The 14,329-nt window shown below is 44.4% G+C and overlaps 1 protein-coding gene across 8 annotated transcripts in view; it reads left to right on the top strand.

The window, feature by feature from the left end:
* RTTN (rotatin) overlaps nt 1–14,329 on the top strand; it is a 173,244-nt gene that overhangs the window by 49,507 nt on the left and 109,408 nt on the right. For all 8 annotated transcript variants that reach the window (XR_331929.4, XM_075921044.1, XM_075921045.1 and 5 more), the window contains 2 exons: nt 7,870–8,009; nt 9,393–9,564. Coding sequence is in view for 7 of the 8 variants with exons in the window: in XM_075921044.1 (XP_075777159.1) it covers nt 7,870–8,009; nt 9,393–9,564 (312 nt within the window). In the remaining variant the exon portion in view is untranslated. The remainder of the gene's footprint in view (nt 1–7,869; nt 8,010–9,392; nt 9,565–14,329) is intronic.

The following is a 14,329-nucleotide window of genomic DNA, read 5'->3' as shown; positions in this document are numbered from 1 at the left end:
TCTCCGCCTCTTCTCCCAAGCGTGTCCCTTCTATTCTCCTCTCCTTCCCTTTCAATAGTTCTGGAGCACCAAATTGGCTGATTCATGTCCCATCCTTATTTCTCTCCCTCCCTCTCTCCCAGAGCTTGAAAGCCACAAATCAGCTAATTTGAGGCATTCAGAATCTGTGAGGGAGGGTGAAAAGGGAGAATAGGATGTGAATCAGCTGATTCACAGTGCTCTGGAAATTCTGAGAGGCAGGGGGAAAAGTCAGTAAATGTGGGGCTCTCAGAGTGTGACAGGCATGGAGGAAGAGGGCAAAGAAGGGGATGCAAAGGGACAGGGGATGGATCACTTTTTGATTAACTGTACTGTTCATTATTTGTGGTGCTCCTGGCATTGGCCATTGTTGGAAGTCAGGATATTCGGCTAGAATGACCTTTGGTCTGACCGAATAGGACTGTTCTTATGTTCTTAGCATTGTCATGTTATAAAGAAGAAGAAAATTCTACAAGGTAGTTCTTCAAGTGATGTTCCTGTGGGTGCTGCACTGTTGGTGTTGGATCATTGCGGTGCAGCAAAGTTTTCCCTAGCAATAGCTGGCTGGGCCACACATGCGCACCAGGTGCCTTATGCCATTCGTGCCTTCCTTTTTGCACCTGCATTCCAGCTCCTGCCAGTTCCTTCGTTTCTGCTGTCAGTTGCAGACGGAGCAAGCTCCTGTCAGAGAATCTAATCAGAAAATAATTTTGATAGTTAGCTTAGTAGTTTAGTCTGTTAGTTAGTTCATAGATAATATATTGTTCCAAGTAGTCCCATTTGTTCTTGTTCGTGTTTAAAAACAAACAAACCTGCCTACGTCGACTACCGTCTCACTATTTTCGACTGCCATGAAGGCCACAGTGTTTAAAAAAAAAAAAAAAAAAGAGGAAAAGAAGAAGAGAAAAGGCAACAGACAACAGAACAATTCCTTTAATTCGAACTGAGAGGACAACAGAGAACCTCTCAAACATCATACCAGGGTTGCCTGGTTTTAAAAAGTGCGACACTTGTTGTGAGTCCATGCCCGCTTCAGACAGGCATTCCTCCTGCATTAGGTACTTGGGGAAGGCACATATAACTCAGAAGTCCCACATCGTTCAAAACTAATGGCTAGAGCACATCGAGACAAGGAGATGCAACTCCACATGCTCCTCTTTGATAAGGTACTTCAGCCATCAGAATCCGTGCCGCCGCCTTCCTGTTCGGACCCTATCAGGGCCAAGAAATGAAGAGCCACTTCCCTGGCCTGGGCTCTTCAGCTAAGAAACAGGCCTCTCTGGTGCAGTCTCTACTGCCTACCTCATCCAGCCGTGTCAGCACCAGGGAGAAGTCAGGGACATCTGGCATCGGGTTCTTCCATTCCAAGAGTGCCACGGAACCAAGGCCGTGGTACAAAGCGTCATCGGTGTTAACCACCAGCACTTCTGCATAGGCACCGGCATAGGCACCGCCACCAGCAAGACCACAGGAACCGGGGACACAGTCTCCTGCTCCAGCACCATTGGCACCAAGGAAGTCACCGGCACTGACACAGGCCAAGGCCCGCGCAAAAACAAATAAGGAAAGAGCCTGGCCTCCTAGTCTAGAGCCATTAATGTTTTTGCCAGCACCGATGCACTTTGCTAGTGGACAAGATTGGTGTACTCACAGGAGACAACATATATTGGTCTCCCCTCATCCTCCGTCACCACACCCTCTATCCTCCCACAGTGCCATATGTAGGCAGATATCGTTATCTCCTCCTCCTTCCTCACGGAGTTCAGTGGGATCCCTGAGGTTTCCAACACTATCAACACACACAGGAGTGTTTTCTCTTCAAATTAAGCTTAAAAATAGAATAAGAAAAGCCAAAAAGGAGAAGACTAGGTAGCCAAAAGCTCAAGTAAAAGCAAAATGTTTTTAACTACATCAAGCAGAAAGCCTGCTAAACAACCAAGGCAGCTCATGGAGTATTGAGATGCCAAAGGAGGAGCAGTCAAAGACAATAAAGTCATTGCAGAGAAACTAGATGAATTCTTTGCTTCGGTCTTCATGGCTGAGGATGTTAGGGAGATTCCCAAACCTGAGCCATTCCTTTTAAATGACAAATCTGAGGAATTGTCCCAGATTGAGGTGTCATTAGAGGAGGTTTTGGAACAAATTGATAAACTTAAAAGTAAGAAGTCACTGGAACCAGATGGCATTCTCCCAAGAGTTCTGAAAGAGCTCATATGTGAAATAGTGGAACTATTAACTTTGGTTTGTAAACCTTTAAATTAGCTAGATAGCCAACATGATGCCAATATTTAAAAAGGCTGTAGAGGTGATTCTGGTAATTACAGACTGTTCAGTTTAACGTCCATACCAGGCAAATTAGTTGAAACTGTAGTAAAGAATAAAATTGTCAGACACATAGTTGAGCATAATTTGAAGGGGGAAAGTCAATATGGTTTCTGTAAAGGGAAATTACTAATCTACCAGAATTCTTTGAGGGGGGTCAACAAACGTGGAAAGGGGGATCCAGTGGATACAGTATACTTAGATTTCCAGAAAGCCTTTGACAAGCTCCCTCACCAAAGACTCGTAAGTAAATTTAGTTGTCATGAGGTAAGAGAGGAAGGTCCTCTCATGGACTGATAACTGGTTAAAAGACAGGAAATAAAAGGTAGGAATAAATTATCAGTTTCAGAATGGTGCTCCCTAAGGGTCCGTCTTAGGACTAGTCCTATTTAACCTATTTATAAATGATCTATGGAAAAGGGGTAAACAGTGAGGTGGCAAAATTTGCAGATGACACTAAACTGCTCAAGATAGTTAAGACCAAAGCAGACTGTGAAGAGCTTCAAAAAGATCTTACAAAACTAAGTAATTGGGCAACAAAATGACAACTAAATTTTAATGTTGATAAATGCAAAGGAATGCACATGTCCCATATGAAGAGGGATTAAAAAGACTGGGACTTTCCATCTGAGAAAAGAGGAGACTAAGGGGAGATATGATCGAGGTCTATAAAATCATGATTTGTGTGGAGAAAGTGAATAAGAAAAGTTATTTGCTTGTTCCCATAATGTAATAACTAGGTGTCACCAAATGAAATAATAGGTAGCAGATTTAAAACAAATGAAAGGAAGTGTTTCTTCACACAACGCACGATCAATCTGTGGAATTTCTTGCCAGAGGAGGTTGTGAAGGCTAGGACTCTAACAGGGCTCAGAAAAGAGCTAGATAAATTCATGGAGGATAGGTCCACCATTGGCTATTAGGCAGAATGGGTAGGAAAAGTGTCCCTAGCCTCTGTTTGTGAGATGCTCAGAATGGGCGACTGGGGAGGAATCACTTGATGATGATCTGTTCTGTTCATTCATTCTGGTGGGAACTAGAATAAGCTACTGTCGGTAGACAGGATACTGGGCTAGATGGATCTTTGGTCTGACCCAGTATGGCTGTTCTTATGTTAATAAAATATTCTGGTTAACTGAGAGTTTACCAATAGAATGCCAGTTTTCAGAGAATTACAATACAATATTATGAATGAAGTATAAAATAGTATACAGGTACTCACCTATCCAGTAGTAGTACTGCACTGTAGAGTGGTTGGTTTCTTGAAGCACTTGGATCTATAAATGTAACGTTTTCTATACAGTAGATTCTCTTATGAAACTGCATATCACTATGGGCAGTGCATGGCATACACTCAGATTGGTATAGTTTTAGTATTGTGTATTTTTAGTAAACGTAATTTAATGTGTGATTCAGCAGGAACTTCAGGGCCTTGCGGTGCACTCAGTGTTGTCATTACCATCATCAATTACTATTGTGGATGTAGAACGTGTAGGAGATTAGGCTGAATCAGTAATGACCCTGTGACATACTGTGGAAGCTGTTTTTAAAAAATAAATAAATAAATAAATCCCTGATTTCAGCTTAATTTCTTGTCTTCTGCCTCTTTTGAGAAAAGTAGAGTACAGAATGTGCAGTTGCATGATGTGTTGGATAGTGTACTAGTCCTGGTTAGGGATGTTAAATTTAAAGTGCTAATCGAATAGTCGATGCAATTTGTATCGACTATTCAGTTAATTGCTAAGGGTGCCTCCGCTTTTGAAGTGTAGCCACTGCTCCAGGGCTGTTGCTACACTTCAAAGGTGAAAGCGCTGCTGGGACCATGGGGCCAATGAGGAACTCAAGCAGTCCCCTGCTGGCCCCATGCTCTCTGAGGAGTTTCAAAGTGCAGTGCCGCATGGAGCCTGGGGTCAGGGGGGAGTCCATTTTATGCAGCATGCGGCATTTTAAAGCAACAGCGCCATGTGGAGTCCAGGGTTTGGCCCCGGGCTCCATGCAGTGCTGCCGTTGCGAAGCTCCATCTCTTCTTCCTCCCCCACCCCGCTCCCTTATTCTGATAAGAGTGTGTCGACTATCTGATAAGCATTTGCTTATCGGGTAGTCGACTAGTTGTTCACATCCCTAGTCCTGGTTACTCGACTGAAGATTTGTAGTAGGGATGTGACTGAGTAATCGATTACCCATTAAGCACCACTCTTACTGGGTGGTACTTACTAGGTAAGAGTTAACCTGTTCCCTGGAAGCAGTCTCCCCGTCCCTAGCTTGCTGTGAGTGGAGGACTGCTCCTGCTCTGCCAGGTCCCTGCATGGGGTTGACAACTCACCCCACAAGGCTGGCGACTGCGGCAAAGAGTTGGCCCTAGCAGCCAGCTGGGAACCAGCAACTAGCCCCATACAGGTTAATCAGAAGTTAACTGATTAATTGGGATTTTACATCCCTTGAATTGGGACATATCAGAAATGTTGGTTAAGTTAGTTTTATGGCTAATTGAGTGTGGGGTAACAGAACTGTTACTACAAAAGCGACGAGGAGTCCTGTGGCACCTTATAGACTAACTGAAGTGTAGGAGCATAAGCTTTCGTGGGCAAAGGCCCACTTCGTCAGATGCAACTGACGAACTGTTACTGTAGAATGTACAAATAATGTTACTGTAGAATGTACAAATAATGAACATGTGTCTATTTTTGCTTTATTTTCCCTTCTTGTGTCACTAAGTTTATCAGGAAGGTCCCTGGTTATTCATATTTCATGTAACTTTGTTCAAGACATGCCTAAATATTCTTCATATGCTTTAGCACAAACTGTCTGTCCTACTCCATTAGGATGGCATGTTTTTTGAAACTCTTCTGTTTTCTTGATTAAATGTAATTAATGACCCTTATTGTCCAGAGACCTTCAGCCAGTCTCCGTGCCCTGCTTTAAGTCAGGGTTGATCTATGCTGCACTGTGGGTATGATTTGCAGCTTTCACAGATGTACCTAAGCTAGCTATACTCTAGCTAGCTTGCTAAAAAAAAGCAGTGATACAGCAGCACAAACTTCAGCATGGTGTTTCCAAGCTTTCCTCTCCTTGCCTCCTGCCCACTCTTCCAAATATGAACTTGCTGATGGAGCATGTGCTGCCACATCCTCTCTGCCATTTTTAGCAAACTGGTTAGATTACAATTGCTGTGGGTAGGTCTGCACAACCTATAGCTTGTATTCCTGCTGCAGTGTAGTCATGCTCTTAAGTAGGTGTCTGTTGCTCTGTATCTACTCCTTGTCTAGTTCAACAAGAACACTTGCACTTTTTTCTTTCCCACCCTCGTTGCTCTATCTCATCTTTCATATCTAAAATCTAAATCTGGTGCTAAAATCTCCCTTCTTCCACTACCTGCAGCTGCAACCATGCACTTCATGTTATGTATGATGTTTTTGATTCCTTCCTTGTTGCCTACCCTTTAAGTGCTATATATCTCCTCAGATACTATCTGTAAGCACACTCGATCATTTCTCTTCTCCACTTTTCTTTATATTTCTCACTTCTGTGTCTACTCTACTTTCACCACTAGGCCACAATTAGCCTGTTTTTCAATTAGCTCTGTAAGGTTAGACACCTATTCTAAGCATTGGGGCCTCAGATTACAATCGCTTCAGTGCAGAGTGTCCTATGTTTGTGATTTCCTATGTAAATGTATAGTGCAGTGAATTTTAAGTAATGCTGTATTGTTTTTTCATGAATATAAGCACTTCTGGGAGTGCTTTGAATATAATCTTCCCCCAAAATGCATATAATTAGTTTTAAACACTTTTTAAAGCTATTAACTTCTGTACATAAAACAGAAAGCAGAACATGCCTTGAGTCATATGTTCGCTATGCCAGCTAGAGTGGAGTTACAACACAAGATACTCCAGGACTACATAAACGTTTGCTAGTTTTGACTTAAATGTGGGAGCACCCAACATGTCTTCTCCTGGTGTGATGTTTTGCTCAGGAAACCCAGAACTGTAAGACACTGTTATCCTTCTGCATGAGCAGATGAGAGCTTTGCTGGTGATTTAGACTGTCAGTTCACTGCCACAGTGGTCTAGCAAATTCAAGACTGTGCCAGTCTAAACCTTGTCTTTCAGGTAATATACAGTGAACTCCAATTGCTGAGTTCCCCCAGAAATGTCTTCTGCAATGTCCAGTCTCTATCACTGGACACTCATATAAATATTACGTTTGCTGCCTCCGAAGAGGAAGTGTGCACTCTAACTTGTTATACTAGCTGAAGACACTCCACTTCAATAAACTATAGTGAGATTATAATTAAACAAGAGCAAGTTTATTAACAAACGTCAGAAATAAAAGTGATTTTAAGCATAAGAAAACAGTTTCTAGTGAAACAGCTTCTAGTGAAAAAAATTTAACCTTAGCAAGTTACCGTCTTTGCCTACGCAGTTTTCTTACTGACATTGTTACCAGGATGTAACAGACTATGTCTAAGATGTCCAAAGGGGTCTGCACCTCCATTTGATTTTTTGGGGTGGGGGTGGGGAGATGTCTCCAAATGAAAAAAAAAAGTAGAAAACCTCTGCTGTAACTCTCCAGGCTAAAGAATCCAATGGTCATAGACTCAGAGGGTGCTGTCCCTTCTGGCCCATAAATGATCAATAACTAAAATGTCAATTTTGGTATTGTAGTACCCAAAGTCCTTTATCTCAGCTTCAAGAGTCAGGAAGGAATCCTGGGGTGCTGCTTGTTAGCTTGATTGCTTTGTTTACCTTGTATGTAAATATGCTTTCCTTGTCCCCTTTTTGTAATGAAGCCAGTCAAACAGGTTAAACCACATTCCTTTGTCTAGGGCAGACTGGATTTATGCCCTGACTCCAAAACACATTTCAAGAACATATTTCCAGAATAGATAAAAGTCTTTATGCATAAACTGTACATACATCAGATGAAGATGTTTGGGACCAGCTGCTTAACAGTTTAAATATGCTTTATTGCATACCTTTAGATACATACTCTGACAACAGTGTTGAAGAGGTGGGATAGCGAATATGTCAGGCCTGAGCTGAGTTACAATATGGTTGGTCTTGTGCCTTTGGGCATGAAAAAGCTTTTACTGTTGCATCTGGTTTTTGTGGAAGCATTTTATTTTTCAGAATTAAAATGATTAATATAGTTAAATAAAGTGATGGTTACCTAAGTAGCCCACCTTCTTTTATTGTCCTAAATTAGGCAACATCATATTTTTTTAAAACTTACTGGGTTGTGGGATTTCAATTCTGTGTTCTGGAAAGATAATTGTCTAAACTTGAATTAGAAAGCGTTTGAGGCAGTTCTTTCATTCAAGTATTATGTTGGTCAGATGCACTTACAGGGAAGAAGTATAGACTTATGAGTTGTTTGCTTATGTCCACTTCCAAGACTGTATTATATAAGGTACTTACTACAACTCATATGATCTTAGCTAGAAAACACAGATTTTGTTTTTTTGTCAAAAGCAGACATGTTTGTTTCTTAATCAGGAAAATTATTGACTTGGTTTTTAAACATTTTTAGGGGTATGCAGACACAGAAGAGACACTGGGTAATTGCATCCTCAGACTAAGTGAAACAGCTTCTGACAACGGAGAAGGGATTCTTCCTAGAACTACTAGATTAAGGGCTGCTCTACGACTTCTCTTCTCAAAAAAGCAGTCGTGAGTAATGTCCTATAGTAATTTCAGTGTATGACGCATGATATTTGCAAGTCTAACCTAAACAATTAAAAAAAACTTGAAAAATAATGAATAGTCTAGTAGAACCTTAAAGACTAACAAAACACATACAGGCAGTCCCCGGGTTACGTACAAGATAGGGACTGTAGGTTTGTTCTTAAGTTGAATCTGTATGTAAGTCGGAACTGGCGTCAGCCGCTGCTGAAACTGATCAGTTTCAACCGCGGCTGAATCTGGATGCCAGTTCTGACTTACATACAGATTAAATTTCAGAAACCCAGGCGTCCCCAAGTCAGCTGCTGCTGAAACTGACCAGCGGCTGATTCCAGGAAGCCTGGGGCAGAGCAACTCTGCCTCGGGCTTCCTGTAATCAGCCGCTGGTCAGTTTCAGCAGCGGCTGACTTGGGGACGCCTGGGGCAGAGCAGCTGGGGTGCTGCCGGGTTGGTCCGGAGCGGCGCTGCGGGACCAACCCGGCAGCCCCCAGCTGCTCTATCCCAGGGGTAGGCAAAAAAAGCCTGGTCTGCTGGGGGGGGGAGGCACTAGCTGCACCCCCCCCCCAGCAGACCAGGGGGACAGGAGCAAAGCCGCGGAGCTGTCCCGCTGCGGGCGTGCTCCAAGGCTTTGCTCCCCGTCTCCCTGCAGACCAGGATACAAATTAGAATGGATACAAATTAGATATCCAAAAAGGCAATACACAGAAAACTGTTGGAGAACACTTTAATCTGCCTGGACAGTCATTACTGGATATCCAAGTCACCTTGTTGTTTCAGGTCAAATTCACAAGCCAAATACACAGGGAAGGATTGGAGCTTAACTTCATTTACAAGTTTAATTCTTATGCAGATGGAATGAACAGGGACATCAGCTGGCTCACACTCTACCTTCCACATCCTAATGACTTAACCAACCAACCATACCTAATTGTTCTTATCAGCCTTCTGTAAATACTTCACTGTGTCTCTTCCCCCACTTCTCTCTCCCTCCCCTTCCCTTATTTATTCTTGGATCTGGATTTTTAATACTCCAGTCATCTGAATAAGTGGGTTTTGCCCACAAAAGCTCATGACACTATCTACATGTTTTGTTAGTCTTTCAGGTGCCACTAAACTATTAAGTTTTTCCTGTTGCAGACTAACTCGGCTATTCTCTGAAGCTTCTAAACAATTATGAATGTTTTAATTGATTTTACGGTGAAGGCTGATTTGAAATGAAATGTAGTGGGTAAATGATTAATAGAATTGAGTCTTAAGCATTATCAGTGGTTTAGGGTGGTTTTTAAAAATGTTTTCTAACTGTATGTGTATCTGAAGAGCTAAACGTTTCCACTGAAAAGGACCATGATTCTTAATACTCTGTTTCCTTAGAGTCCGTTCTGTGGCACTGAAACATCTAACATTCCATCTCATGAATGAAGAAGGAGCCAGCCTGAAGCGCCCTGTTCTGCATGGTAGCATTTTCTCCAGTATTCCCAACTTATTTATTGTGGAAAGACCTATTGAGTTGAAGTTGAATGATACAAGAGAGTCAGTTTTTAAGGTAAATAAAATGTCTTTTAATGTACTTTGTTGTTCTGTACTTTTTAAACTGCTTATTAACGCCAAGTGAGAAGGCTGCTGCACATCAATTATCTAATCCTCTGCAGGTTACAATATTTTTTTTTTCTTTGATTTGTCTTGCATCTCAGAAATGGGTTTGCTAGAGAACTTCTACCATACAAACTTTAAGAGCAGCTTTTACATTACAAAACGTGTAATGAGTAGGGACCCACCTCTCATGAGTGCCCCTTTCTAGTCCAGGGTGAGCCTCCCATTTCTTAGTTCTTGGAATGGGGGTCATCTACCTCTTATGAAAGTCCATAAACCTGCGTTTTCTTCTGTGGGTCTTCAATGATTCAGTTCCCCTGCTGAGTCTGACACACACAAGCTGTTTTCTGTCAAGGCTTCCTCCTTGGAAACACTGCCCTTTGTAACAATCTTAACAGGACCCATCACAGTACCCTTGTTTGGTCTGGCTAGCTTCTGGGCTCAGTCCTTGCTTAGTCCCTGCAGCCAGCCTGTAGCTCCTACTCAGCTCCTCCAACCTTTGGCAGCCATGAGCTTTCTGTGATCCAGCTCCTCTTCCAGCCAGCCAGGAATCCAATCCTCTCTCTTCCAATTCCGGCAGTAACTGACTGCTCTGTCTCTGCTGTCTTTTTTTTTTTATGGTCTTCATGACTCAGATTGGCCTTCTAGCAGACACCCCAAATGCTGTTGCGGTCCCTTAAGAGCCGCATGTCCCAAGCGGGCTTCCGTCAGGAGTCCAGCCACCCCAGGAAAAGGTGTCAGTACACCAGAGGGGAATTAAATTCATCTAAGTTATGCAGGGAAAATAGGTACACCATCCCGAGGCATACCGTCACAAAAAGAGCACTGCTTTAGGTTGTCTGGAGATTTCTTCTCTGCTCTTATCTGGAGTGTGGTGAGGCAGTGCTTCAAGGTCTCCAACAAGCGTCTTTTGGATCTCACCCACTCCATTATAAGGTGCAAAAGTGAATGAGACCTGAGTTTAGTTACTATTCAGCTTTACTAGATTTTTACCCCCTGCAGATGAATTAGTTCCACAAATGCAAAGTGGATGTATCTAACTTTAGTCTATAATAGCTTATCATACTTGTTAAAATTCTATTGTGCATGAGTAGAAATAGTCATAGTTCTGTTAAATCATAATGGTCTTTCACTAGAACACCCAAAGGCACTTTTCAATGTGAAATATTTCAAGGCCAAATGTTGAGTGTCTGCCTCTGGCCACTAGTGTGGCTAGGAAACAAATGATCACAAGGCTTATCTTCTAATGGCTAACTCCTACCTTTTAAAAATATCTCCTTTCACGCAAAGAGCTCAATTCTTTTTTTGCTCAGTTTCCAAAAAATATTTCCATGGGTAGTTTGCCTAGAAAATCTCAGCCTCGAAGGTGAAAATGTCATGAAGATATGAACAACTGAAATGAGATTAGCAGAAAAAAAAGTATGTGACCTTTGGTAATAGTAGTAGGTAGTTCCTACTACAATTTTTAATAGTGCATGCTGACATCAAAGTAAACATCAGAGTTCTTTTCGTACTGTTTCTAGTTGTTGTTTCACTTTAAGTTGAACAAAATTCCACATCTGCATTCTCACAGTCAGTTTCATAATCATGGAAGACAGTCTAAGGACAGATAAACAAGTACAGGCAGTCCCCGGGTTACATACAAGATAGGGACTGTAGGTTTGTTCTTAAGTTGAATTTGTATGTAAGTCGGAACTGGTACATATTGTACCCCAGGTGTCCCCGATTCAGCCGCTGCTGAAACTGACCAGCGGCTGACTACAGGAAGCCCGAGGCAGAGCTGCTTTGCCCCGGGCTTCCTGGAATCAGCCACTGATCAGTTTCAGCAGCAGCTGACTTGGGGACACCTGGAGTAGAGCAGCTGGGGTGCTGCCAGGTTGGTCCCCGCAGCGCTGAGGTGCGGCTGCGGGGATCAACCCGGCAGCGCCCCAACTGCTTTGTCCCAGGCATCCAGATTCAGCCACTGTTGAAACTGACCAGCAGCGGCTGAATTGGACACGCCTGGGGCAGAGCAGCTGGAGTGCTGCTGGGTTGGTCTGGTAGTGCCGACCCGTGGTGCGGCGGGACCAACCCGGCAGCACCCCAGCTGCTCTTGGGGATGCCTGGGGCAGAGCAGCTGGGGTGCTGCTGGGTTGGTCCCTCAGCGCCGCTCCTCGGTGCTACTGGACTAACCCGGCAGCACCCCAGCTGCTCTGCCCCAGGTGTCCCCCAAGTCAGCCGCTGCTGAAACTGACCAGCGGCTGACTACAGGAAGCCGAGGCAGAGCTGCTCTGCTCCTGGCTTCCTGGAATCAGCCGCTGATCAGTTTCAACAGCGGCTGAATCTGGACGCCTGGGACAGAGCAGCTGGGGCGCTGCCGGGTAGGTCCCCGCAGCGCCGCACCTCGGTGCTGTGGCACCAACTTGGCAGCCCCCCAACTGCTCTACCCCAGGCATCCTGATTCAGCCGCTGCTGAAACTGACCAGCGGTGAGAAAAGCCTGGTCTGCTGGGGGGGGGGGGCGGGGAGAGGGCGTACTAGCTGCGCCCCCCAGCAAACCAGGGAGCGGCTTTTCTCGCTGCAGAGGACGCAGGTGGCGGGACTGCCATGGCGCGTCTCGGCGGTCTGCTGGGGGAGGGGGCGCAGCTAGTTCGGGGTTCCCTCACCCCGTTCTTAAGTAGGGATCCGACGTAAGTCGGATCCACGTAACCCGGGGACTGCCTGTAAACAGGTTAAGTGGAGGTGAAAAATAGCAAGTCCTTAAGTAGCCTCTGTAATTGCTTCAGAAGATATAGATATGTGAACATCGCACATTTTCTGGCATATTACTGTATGTGGAAACTAGTTGGCAAATCCAACCCCAAATAACAGATGCACTTAATCCAAATGTGACTGGGCAGGTTAAAGGGCCTCATGAAAAGGGGGAGAGGCAGCTCTAAAAACAATTACAAAACAGAAACAAAAAAATCAGCAACTGTCCTGGCTAGTTAGGGGCAGCTGAGATAGGGCTGCTATAAATCAATTAAGGGCCAGGTGAGCTGATTTCAGGCTGCACTGGACATCTTTAAAAACCTTCCCTGTGGGGTAGGGGGAGGGAGAGTGGAGAAAGAGTTTGGAGAGTGGAGGTGGAGTGTTATGAACAACTGATAAGGAGACTTGGAGCTGAGCAGAACAACATCAGCACTACTAAAGGCTGCAGGGGGAGGTAAAGGGCTCTGAGTAAGGGGTAAGTGTTTGGAGGCTCCCTTCCCCCAAGTGGCCAGAAACTTCAGCTGGTGGCTGAGGAGGACTGTTTACTCAGCCATGACTGGCCATGGGCATCTGCCCCAACACCCCTTTGTTTTGCTGAGGGACAAACGCCAAGAAAAGGCAAGTGGGACTTGTACCACAGGCTCTAAACTGTGGGGTGGTGGGCAGAACAGGGGTCTCTAAGATCCAGGAGTAAGACTGACGTTGCCACACAAAATAATACAAGTGCAAGACAGTGCCTCACCATACAAGCAAATCCTACATGTATAAGACAAAATCAAAGAGCTGCTTATTGACTGATGGTCTCTAGATTACAAGTTCATGCTTTGCTGGAAATAGATGGAAGCAAACAGCAACTAGTAAAATAAATCAGAATGCTAAATGAGTTGTGAAAGATGCCATTCTTCCACCAACCTAAAAATAATAAAGCCACTTGGGTTTACCATTGATTAAAAAGATACTTAAGATCTAAAATCTATCTGTGTGTTGAACTTAATTAACTGACGTAACCACAAGCCATTTTACAGCTAGTCTTCTGCTTAAAGAAAAGACTATAATGCACTGAAATATCAAGCATGTACATGTAGTGAACGTAGGAGATAGCATGATTGACTCGAGTTCCCTGCTGTTATAGGGTAACTGTCATATAATCATGAATATAATGTACATTACTCCTTTTGTTAATTACACCAGAATAAGGATGTTACAGTGCAGTTATCAGGTTAATCATATAATTGATACAATTTGAATTGACTGTATGATTAATCGATAGAACTGCTCTGCAGAGCCGCAGCGAGGGTAGTTCCAAGAGCTGGCTCAAGTTGGGACTGAGCAGTCCTGGCTTGTGCCAGTTTGGGGAATGTCACATGCTGGAGCTCTACATTTTAAATGTAGTAGGAGTTGCTGCGCTCTTATTACTTTTAAAATGCAGCGATGAGCGTGAGCTGGGACTGCTTAATCCTGGTTCACGCTGAGTCCAGCAGCCCTGGTTTGCTGTGGAAAACCCAGTCCACTGGAAACGGGCTGCTGCAGGAACAGCTCATGCCCGTGGCCCTGGCTGCCATGAACAGGAGCTGTTCTGTGGCAGCAGCCCCTGTCTGTGGCGGGGCCCATCTCCATCTGGGACCCCTGTGGACAGGAGCTGCTTCGCAGCAGCCTCCCCTATCCCCTCCACTGCTGCCTCTGATAGGTGCTGGGGGAATTGGTTTTTAAGTCAGCTCCCCCCAGCACCAGTGCCCATTCCCTCCCCTTGCTTCCTATTATAGAAGTAGGGGCGGGGGGGGGGAGGGGATGTGCACCCTAGGGAGCACAGCTCAAGCAAGGATTCAAGCAGTCCCCACTGGCCCCATGTTCCCACTGCAGTTCTTCAGCCTTTGAAATGTACCTAAGCCCCAATTTCCAAGGCTAAATGAAGCACCACAGTGGGATCCAGAGCCAGTGGGAACTGCTTGAGTTCCTGCTTGCACCGTTACCCCACTGTGCCCCTGACCT

This window comes from Pelodiscus sinensis, chromosome 2, assembly GCF_049634645.1.
Source record: "Pelodiscus sinensis isolate JC-2024 chromosome 2, ASM4963464v1, whole genome shotgun sequence".
In the NCBI taxonomy this organism is placed as follows: Eukaryota; Metazoa; Chordata; order Testudines; family Trionychidae; genus Pelodiscus; species Pelodiscus sinensis.
The sequence above is the reverse complement of the archived record's forward strand: the minus strand, read 5'-3'. Positions and strand labels throughout refer to the sequence as shown.